This window comes from Muscardinus avellanarius, assembly GCF_963383645.1.
Source record: "Muscardinus avellanarius genome assembly, chromosome: 12".
Taxonomy (NCBI): Eukaryota; Metazoa; Chordata; class Mammalia; order Rodentia; family Gliridae; genus Muscardinus; species Muscardinus avellanarius.
The window spans coordinates 14,329,352-14,339,488 of NC_137798.1; the positions used below are offsets into that span (position 1 = coordinate 14,329,352).

The 10,137-nt window shown below is 45.2% G+C and overlaps 1 protein-coding gene across 1 annotated transcript; it reads left to right on the top strand.

Moving 5' to 3' along the window:
- Positions 1-338: 338 nt before the first annotated feature.
- Positions 339-4,196, top strand: LRRC57 (leucine rich repeat containing 57; the record flags this gene model as incomplete). Its single annotated transcript, XM_080708268.1, has 5 exons — positions 339-422; positions 524-662; positions 1,206-1,474; positions 3,361-3,546; positions 4,155-4,196. 5 exons carry the CDS (start codon positions 339-341, stop codon positions 4,194-4,196), a joined length of 720 nt encoding a protein of 239 aa, XP_080564394.1.
- Positions 4,197-10,137: the final 5,941 nt, after the last annotated feature.

Consider the following 10,137-nt stretch of genomic DNA (forward strand, 5'->3'; position numbering starts at 1 on the left):
GCGTGCCGGGCCGGGCGGAAGGTCCGGAGCGCATCCCCGGCAAGCGCGGGGCCCGGGCTCCAATTGCTGAGCCCGCTGTCGCCTGAGCTGCGGGAGGCGAGTCCGGGGCGCCTGATCCTCAGGGGCCCGCGGGTGCTGCCGAAGCAGCAAGGCGGGGGTCTACCGTCTGCTTTCCCCTTTCTCCTTGGCCACTCTTCGCCTGCCCCCGGGATCCTGGGGTCGGCAGGAGGTGACAGCTCGCGCCGGAGCCCCTGGCGGGAGGCTGGCGGGCAGCTGTGTGCGAGATCGCTGTGACAGCTCCGCTTCCTTCCCGCAGGGTCCGGAGCCGCGGCGCTAGGATGGGAAACAGTGCCCTCCGCGCTCACGTGGAAACAGCGCAGAAAACCGGCGTCTTTCAGCTGAAGGACCGCGGGCTGACCGAGGTGAGCCTGGGAAGGACCTGAGCAGGAGCGGAGGGGAGAGGCGCGGCGGGGTGGCGGAGCTGACCCGAAGGGCTTCTCCGCGCTCTCCACTCTTTCTCCAGTTCCCCCCGGAGTTGCAGAAGTTGACGAGCAACCTTAGGACCATCGACTTGTCCAACAACAAGATCGAGAGCCTGCCGCCTCTGCTGATAGGGAAGTTCGCGCTGCTCAAGAGCCTGTCCTTGAACAACAACAAACTGAGTACGGCTTGCGCGCCGCGGAGCTTTTCCTGGTCATCAGCAGTCAGGGAGGGCGGCGTTCTCGCACCAGCTGGTTTTGTTTTCATTATGAAACCGTTCCGAGGGCTCGAGATGCAGAATGTCAGAGTCCTTAAAGCTTTTTGTCTCTTTATTTACATCTACGAGGCTTCCTGGGTTGTATAATGATGGTTAATGGGTTGATTTGAACTTGAAAGGGATCTTTGGGATGTGGTGTAAAAAAAAGTTACCGAAATTGGAAGAGAGGGATGGATTTGAATAGGAGGGGAAGCTATTCCAAATCTCACAGAGTTGCCATGTGGTTGTGACACTAAATGTGCCAAAGGAGCCCATTATACACATAAGTGCCCCTGCATTTTGATGGCACTTTCACCTTCTGAAGACCGTGTTGGCAAAATGCAGTATCTGAAAATGTGGAACTCTACCTTTATTAACAAGAGGTGAACCAGGCTGTCATGAGCTCTTCATAAATTTCATCAAAGATATTTTCAATTCTCTCAGGTTTTTAATTTATTTTCTTTGCCAGCTGTCCTTCCTGGTGAATTATGCAGTCTGAAAAAACTAGAGACACTAAGCCTAAACAACAATCATCTGAGGGACCTGCCATCGAGCTTTGGGCAGCTCTCTGCCCTCAAGACCCTGAGCCTCTCTGGGAACCATCTGGGAGCACTACCACCCCAGCTTTGCAGCCTACGGCACCTGGATGTGGTGGATCTCTCCAAGAACCAGATTCGGAGTATACCTGACATAGTGGGCGATCTGCAGGTCATCGAACTCAACCTCAATCAGAACCAGGTCTAGAGTTTAAGGGTTTTTTTTCCCCCTAGCATATGCTTGAGTTTATGATTTCCTAATACCTTTTTGTCCTCTAAACTGTAATCACGGAGTTGGGTATCAGGCCAGATGAGAGGTACGTCCTTTAAGCCGAGTTTACTAACTTCAAAGACCAAAGTGCTACAGAATTAGTTGTGTAGGTGTTTTGGGGAGGGTGGCCCACATAACAGGGTAACAAAACTTAAGCTACAGCCAAGCATGGTGGCTTATGCTTGTAATCCCATTACTTGTAAAGCTGAGATGGGAGGATTGCAGGTTCCAGGACAGCCTCAGCAAGTAGTGACACACTCACCAACCTAGCAACACTGTTTCAAAAAAATAAAATAGAGCTGGGGGTGTAGGTCAGCAGTAGAATTCCCCAGGGTTCTATTCCCAGTAGAACAACAAGAAGTTAAGCTACTCTCCAGGTACAGTGGGGATTACAGCCTGTAATACCAGCTGCTTCAGAGGTTGAAGCAGGAAGATTGCCAAGTTTGGGGCTAGCCTGGGCAATTTAGTGAGACCCTGTCTCAAAACAAGGTGAGGCCACAGGTGGGGGACTAGACGCAGCTCAATGGTAGAGCCCTTGCCGAGCACCCAGCATGCTTAAGACCTAGTTCAGTCCTAGCACTGAATCAGTTAAGCAGCAAGTATTAGTTGAGGACTTACTCCACATTCACCTCTGCTGACGCCTGAGACAGTGGCTCTCAGATTTTACCAGGTATTAGTAACCAGAAGAGTGTGTTTAATGAGATCACTGGGTTTCCATCCTTCGTGCTTTTCATGCAGTAAGTCTGGGTGAGGCCTAAAAATTTGCATTTCTATAACTTCACAGGTGATGGTCTGAAATCCCAGGCAGTCAGCAGAATTTGGTGACTTGAGGCTGGGGCTGGGGCTCAGTAGCAGAGCACTTAGCTATCATGTGTGAGACTCTGGGATCAATCACCCACACTGCCAAAAAAAAAAAAAAAAAAAAAGTAAATACAAAATTTGGTGACTTGTAGGATTTACTGGGCTAAAGATTGAATGCATCAGACAATTGTTTGGTACTCAGCTTGAGGGCCTAAAGAAACAGTGGTACAGCTCGGTGAGTGAACATGCTGAGTTGATTATGGTGAAGCACCTAAATAGACATGTTTTATTAAAAGTTAGAAACAGAAGTGAAACAGAGATGAGTGGATATGAATGTCGGCAACAGATTTTGAGGTCGTGACTAAAGTGATGACTTTAAGAAATAATGAAAGCCAGGCGTGGTAGTGCACGCTTGTGATCCCAGCACTCGGGAGGCTGAGACAGGAGGACTGCGGTTCACAGCCAGCCTCAGCTACTTAGGCCCTCTGCGACTCAGTGAGACCAGTTTCAAAATAAAGAATAATAGAATGCCCCTGGGTTCCATCCCCAGCACCACACACAAAAAAAAGAGAAAGTGGCAGCAAACATACCAAATGTTTATGGAGTTGTTTCTTGGTGGTGGGTTACAAGTAAAGGTTTTTCTTTTCCATAATGAACATACATTGCTTTCATTATCAGAAAAATTTGTTCCCAAAAGGCACTGGTGACCTTCATAAAACAAAACTGTTTTGAAGTGGAGGAGAAGTAACAGAAGGAATGTAACGGAGGCGTATGTAGTTAGTAGGTAGTGAGAAAATGGAGGCGGCAAAAGAAAGGAAAACTAGGACAAGTAGTCAAGATTTTTGTTTTGCTTTAACGAAGTAAAAAAAGTAACCATTATATTAGGGTGCCTTACTGCTTAAGAGCTGAGAGGAGCTAGAACTGTATATGCAACACTTGTACGATTTAAAAGGGATTTTAATAATCATTACAGGGCTTGCTTTTTCCTATTACTATTTTTTGTTGTTGTTCAATAGATATCTCAGATCTCAGTAAAGATATCTTGCTGTCCTCGCCTTAAAGTTCTTCGCCTGGAAGAAAACTGTCTTGAGCTCGGCATGCTCCCGCAGAGCATCCTCAGCGACTCTCAGATCTGCCTGCTCGCTGTGGAGGGCAATCTCTTTGAAATAAGGAAGCTCAGGGAGCTGGACGGCTACGACAAGGTAGGTGGCAGTTTGTGTGCCACGGTGTGCGTCTGCGTCCCTGGCCGCCAGCCCAGCGGTGGCAGAGGGAGCCACGGGAACAGTGTGCCTACTGCCAGCAGCTTTTGCTCTTCCCCATTTTGGAGGTGGGTCTAAGAACTGACCAAATGGGATTGTGCCAAGATAACTTTCTCTATAAAAGCTTATTCTAAGTCACATGATATATGTCATATTACACAAACAAAAAGCCAGGCACAGTGGCACATACCTGTAATCGCAGTACTTGGGAGGCTGAGACAGGAAGGTCATAGGTTCAAGGCCAGCCTCAGCAACTGTATGAGACACTCAGCAATTAGCAAGATTGTTTCTTAATTAAAAAGGGGGAGAGCTGTGGGTGTACCTAAGAAGGAAAATCCCCCTGGGTTCAATTCCCAGCACCGCCAAAGGAAAAAAAATTCAAACTATGTACTTTAAATTTGCATTTAGAATTTGATAGGTTTTGTAGGAAATTGACTAAGTCCAGTAAAAAACAAAATGGGAAAAAATAGTATATAAAATCCTATGTAACAAATAAGTCTGTGCTTATACGAAAACACTACATGTGTCTATTCATCTTTTATGGTTTTTAGTACATGGAGAGGTTCACAGCCACCAAGAAGAAGTTCGCGTGATGTTCTCCAGGACCATGGGAACCTTCCAGAACACTGACCCGGAGCCTCTGCTGGAATGTGGCAGGCGCAGAGGCTCCTGCTGTTGCAAAGGCTGTCTTGGAGTAAGGAGATGACACTCCAGGAGATTATATTTCAGTCATCTTTTTTTCCTTTTCAGGGCTATCTCAAGTTAAAAGAAAAGGAATCAGGAGATAGGAATAGTCCTCCATTTTGAGTCACAATGTGGAATAGTCCTCCAGTGGACAATGTGGACCTTCAAAACCATCACTAGTTTGGCTCTAGGAAACCAGTAGCTAGTTGCTATTTTTACAGTGAGGGGGTGCTGCCGGGTAACAGAATAGCTCTGCGCCATGGCTTGAAATTATGTTTAGTTTCAATGTGTGAGCTTTCATAAAGTCAGCTGCCATTCCGCCTGTGTGTTAACACTTTATGTTTTTATCAAATATAATTTGTGAGAATTTGCTATGGTTAATCTAAGGGTTTATCATTTTATTCCACTTCATCAGTTCAATTGCAGCGTATATTTGGAATTTAGGATGTACATATAAATATGTGACTGTCGTGATAAAGTGTGCTTTGTCAGAAAAGCACCCAAACAAGACTGAGATGTTTCCCTAGGCTGCAGTAGGAAAGTCTTTACTATTGCAGGTGCCTTACTGGTTAAGAGCTCAGAGGAGCTAAACTGTATATGCAACACTTGTAAGATTTAAAAGGGTTTTAATAATCAAGATTTTCCTGATGCTTTGTTAAAAATTATGTCTTATATCTGGTAATCTTTTTCTTTTGTATTTATTAACTCCACTGATCAAATTACCTTCAATCTAGAGACCATTGCTACAATATTTTAAAGCAACCTATGTTTATCAAGTTTATTCTCTGAATGAGGGAATATACTAAATAAAGAATTTTTAATGAACTTTGGAAGCAAGCTTAATCCTTTAAAAGAGGAAGATAGGACTTTAACCTGTAAATGTCCCTTTGTTTTTTTTTTGTTTGTTTGTTTGTTTGTTTTTTTTGGTGGTACTGGGGGTGGAACCCAGAGGCTTTCTAGCTCCAGGCTATACTCCCAGACCTATTTTTATATATTTTATATGGAAACAGGGTCTCACTGAGTTGCTGAGAGCCTCACTAAGTAGCTGAGGCTGGCTTCGAACCTGTGCAATCCTCCTGTCTCAGCCTCCCAAGCGCGGGGATTACAAGCGTGCGCCACCACGCCCGGCTGTCCCTTTGTTCTTTGAAAGTAAACTGATTGGGAAGAAATGTTTCAAGCTCTTGTACAGGTTTCTTGAGGAGTGAACTGGCCTCATGTCACTCATAATCGACACTTTGAGGTACAGTAATCGGGCTTATTAAGGGAATCTGAGGGTATAAAGGTAGTGGGCTTCGGATGGTCACTGATGTGAACACTCTGAAAGCTACTTCTGGTCGTATTCTGACGTTTGTCTTAGCTAAGGATACACTGGCACTCTCAATAGCTAACTCCAGCTAATGTCAAGAAACCGGGAGAGCCTACTTGTTTCCTTTCTTCATGGTACTGGGATTGAGCCCAGGGGCATTCCACCTCTGAGCCACAGTCCCAGCCTACTTTTCAAACTCTCTCATTAAGTTGCAGAGGCTAGCCTTGAGCATGCCATCTGCCTGTCTCGCTCTCCCACATACTGGGATTATAGGCATGTGCCACCAAACCCAGCTAGACACCTGTATTTAATCTCTAAGGGGTCTGAGTTTAAATTTGGTCGAGGGGCTGGGTGTGGTGGTGCAGACCTGTAATCCTAGTACTTGGGAAGCTGAGACAGGAGGATCACAGGTTCAGGGACACCCTGAGCAATTTGGCAAAGCTCTTCACAACCTAGTGAGGCCGTGAAAAGTAACCTAGGGCTGGGGTGTCGCTTACTGGGAGAACACCCCTGAGTTCAATCCTCAATAACACACACACAGCTTTTTTTTTTCTTCTCATGTTATTTTCTCTGTATCTAAATTTGGAGTTTACTGATATCACTTAAAGAGTTTTATTGTTTTCTAAACTTTAATATTTATTACTTTTATTGATCCCCTGAATAATTAACATTTCTCTAAATGTTTTATTAGTACTTCTCATTTAAAAAGCGAGAACTTGCCTGGCTTGGTGGTGCACATTTGTAATCCCAATATTTTGGAGGTTCGAGGACAGCCTCAGCAAGTAGTAAGACTCATCAACTTAGTGAGACCCTGTTACAAAATAAAAAAAATAGGTCTGGAGCTGTAGCTCCAAGGTAGAATGCCCCAAGGCTCACTGCCTAGTACCACAATAAGTAAATTTAAAGAAGGCCAGGTGTAGTGGCACATGCTTGTAATCCCTGTACTTGAGAAGCCGAGACAGGAGGATCGCAGTTTCGTGGCCAGCCTCAACTACTTAGTGCGGCCAGTATTGAGGGAAAAAGAAAAAAATAATAAAAAATAGGGCTGAGATTGTAGCTCAGAGGTAGAATCCCCCCTGGGTTCCATCCCCAGTACCACACACACACACACACACAAAAAGGAATAAAACATGTGGCTGGGAGATGGCATAGTGGTGCATGCGTATAATCCCAGTACTTGGAAGACTGAGACAGGAGGATCGCAGTTCGCAGCCAACCTCAGCTACTTAGTGAGGCCCTCCACAACTTAGTGAGACTCCATTTCAAAAATAAGAACAAAAGATAGGGCTGGTGGGTAAATGCCCCCGGATTCAATCCCCAGTACTGCACAATCAATCAATTTAAAAATAACTTAGAAGCCAGGCATGGTGGCACATGCTTGTAATCCCAGCATTTGGGAGGCTGAGACAGGAGGATCATGGTTCACTGGCAGCCCTTAGCTACTACATAGGCCCTTTGCAACTCAGTGAGACCCTGTTTCAAAATAAAGAATAAAAAATAGGGCTGGGGGTGTAGCTTGGAGGTAGAATGCCCCTGGGTTTCATCCCCAGTACCGGAAAAAAAAAAAAAAAAAAAAACTTAGATATATAACAACTAAAATGTAATCATTTAGTTATTAGTATTCCCAATCCTTACAGGACTTGGTGATCACACCCTTCATAATTTGGACTCAGCCTTTTCAGATTCCTCATTTGCCTGCCAGAGCATTTTCTCCTTAACCCACTGTACCCTTCGTATATTGCTTCTCTCCTTGGACTGCCTTTATGGTTTTCCAGCAGGCTCGCCCCTACATGCTCCTTCTTCCATATGCCAAGTCTGCTCCTAAGCCTAAGTCCATCAGCTGCTCACCCATCTGCTGCTCCAGCACTTCTCACATTCTGTATTTATCTCTCTCGCTAGACTGGATTACTTGAGGTCAGGGACGATTTACAAGTAACATGTCCAAAGTTAGACTAAACAAGCTTTGGACTTATAATATGAGCTAACAAAGAAGAATGACTTATCCTACTCCTAGCTTGGCTACCAGCTCTCACTTAAAATTTTAGTTTTTGTTTTTTTTTTTTTGTTTTTTTTTTTTTTGCGGTACTGGGGATAAAACCCAGAAGCATTCTACCTCCAAGCTACAAGCTACACCCTCAGCCCTATTTTTTATTCTTTAATTTGAAACAGGGTCTCATTAAGTTGTGGAATGCCTCAGTAAGTAGCTGAAGCTGGCTGTGAACCTGCGATCATCCTGTCTCAGCCTCCCCAGTGCCAGGATTACAAGTGTGCACCATGGCTGGCAAAATTTTAGAGCTTCGTTTGGAAAGCAGTATAGTATACTGAGTGAGACCATGGGTCCTGGGGTCAGAAAGATCCAGTTTGAATCCAGAATATGATATTTACTGGCTCGCCCCCCGCTGCGGTACTGGGGATAAAACCCAGGGGCATTCTATTTCTGAGCTACACCCACAGGCCTGTTTTTTATTCTTTATTACAAAACAGGATCCCACTGAGTTGTAGAGGGCCTCACTAAGTAGCTGACGATATCCACAAACTGCAATCCTCCTGTCTCGGCCTCCCAAATGCTGGGATTACAAGCGTGCGCCACCACGCCTGGCTGTAGGACCACACTCTCTCACACATACACACTAAGGATTGAACCCAGGAGCGTGCCATCTCTGAGCTATACCCCAGCACTGTCTTACTTTGAAACCAGGTCTCACTAAGTTGAGAGACCCACTGAAGTTGCTGAAGTTGGCCTCAAAACTGTGACACCCCTGTCTTAGCTTCCCCAGTACTAGGATTACAGGTGTAGCCACCATGCCTGGCTAGTAATATCATTTACTAAACTCTTATGTTTCCAGGCATTATTATAAGAGCTTTACACGCATTACCATCTATGCAATACAATTTTATGAGGTAGGAATCATTGATCCATTAATTCAGACACGGAAGCTAAGGCAAAGAAAAATGGACTTAGTCTCTGTGGACAGCAAGAGTAAAGTGTAAATGCAGACTTTAGCCAGTCTGTCTGTCTGTCTCTCTCGTACTAGGATAGAACCCAGGGGCATTCTACCTCTGAGCTACACCCCCAACCCTGTTTTTTCTTCTTTATTTTGAAACTGGTCTCACTACGTTGGAGAGGGCCTAAGTAGCTGAGGCTGGCTGAGAACCTGTGACCCTCCTGTCTCAGCCTGTCAAGTGCTGGGATTACAAGCGTGCCACCACGCCCAGCTAGCACATACTTTTTAATACATGGTCCTGGGGATTGAACCCAGGGGGCGGCCCTTTTTACTCTGTTTTGAAAAAGGGTCTCTCGCTAAGCTGCTCTGCGGTCTCCAACCTGTGACCCCTGCCTCAGTGCAGATACTGCAGGCATGTGCCACTGCACCCAGCTCTCAGCACACACTCCTAGGCCGTTACACAGCAGGTGCAGCACATCAGCCTTAGCTGCTTCCTGTAACTAAAAAAACATTACAAAACATTTTAAGTGCCTTTAGGAAAAGCACGTAAAGTACAGCACAATTCCCACTGTTATACACCTTCCACTTTATATGTTCACCTTCACCTACCAAACAACGCGTTCTGACATGGAGCAGTTCAATGACAGACAACCTCATTAAGTCTCATTTTTAAAATTAATTAATTAATTTATTTATTTATTTATTGGCGGTACTGGGGTTCCTGGAAGCCTTTCTAACTCCGGGTTACACTCCCAGACCCATTTTTATATTTTTATTTGGAAACAGGGTCTCTTACGCCAGCAAGGCTGGCATCGAACCTGCACGATCCTCCTGTCTCCGCCTCCCAAGCGCAGTGATTACAAGCGCCATGCCCGGCATAAGTCTCATTTTATTTAAAGATTGTTCTCTGCACTCGAAAGTCCGTCTTAGCTCTAAGTAGGCTGTAGTTCTACCTCAGAAACATCATCCTAGCCGGGAGTGGTGGCGCATGCTTGTCATCCCAGCATTCTGGAGGCTGAGACCAGAGGATCGTGGTTCAAGGACAGCCTCAGAACATAGTGAGGCCCTCTGCAACTCAGTGAGACCCTGTTTCAAAATAAAGAATAAAAAACAGGGCTCGGGATGTAGCTCAGAGGTCAAATGCCCCTGGGTTCCATCCCCAGTACCGCAAAAGAAAGAAAAATAAACATCATCCTTTTAGTCATTAGTATATGTAAGGTCAAATTAATATGACTAATAATTTAAATGAACTCATGACAGCTGGGCATGGGGGCACATGCCTGTAATCCCAATATTTCGGAGTGTAAGAAAGGAGGATCTTAAGTAAAATAAAAATAATAAAAAGGGGTGGGGATGAACCAGGCAAGGTGGTGCACACCTATAATCCTTGTACTCAGGAGGCTGAGATAGGAGGATTGAAGGTTTGTAGCTAGCCCCAGCAATTTAGCAAGGCTCTCAGCAATTTAACAATTCCTATTTCCAAGTAATAAGTAAAATAGGGCTTCAGGTGTAACCTGGAAGTAGAATACCTCTGGGTTACCTAGCACCATAAAAAAAAAAAAAGGGGAAAAAGATGTAGCTCAGTGATAGTGCGCCTGT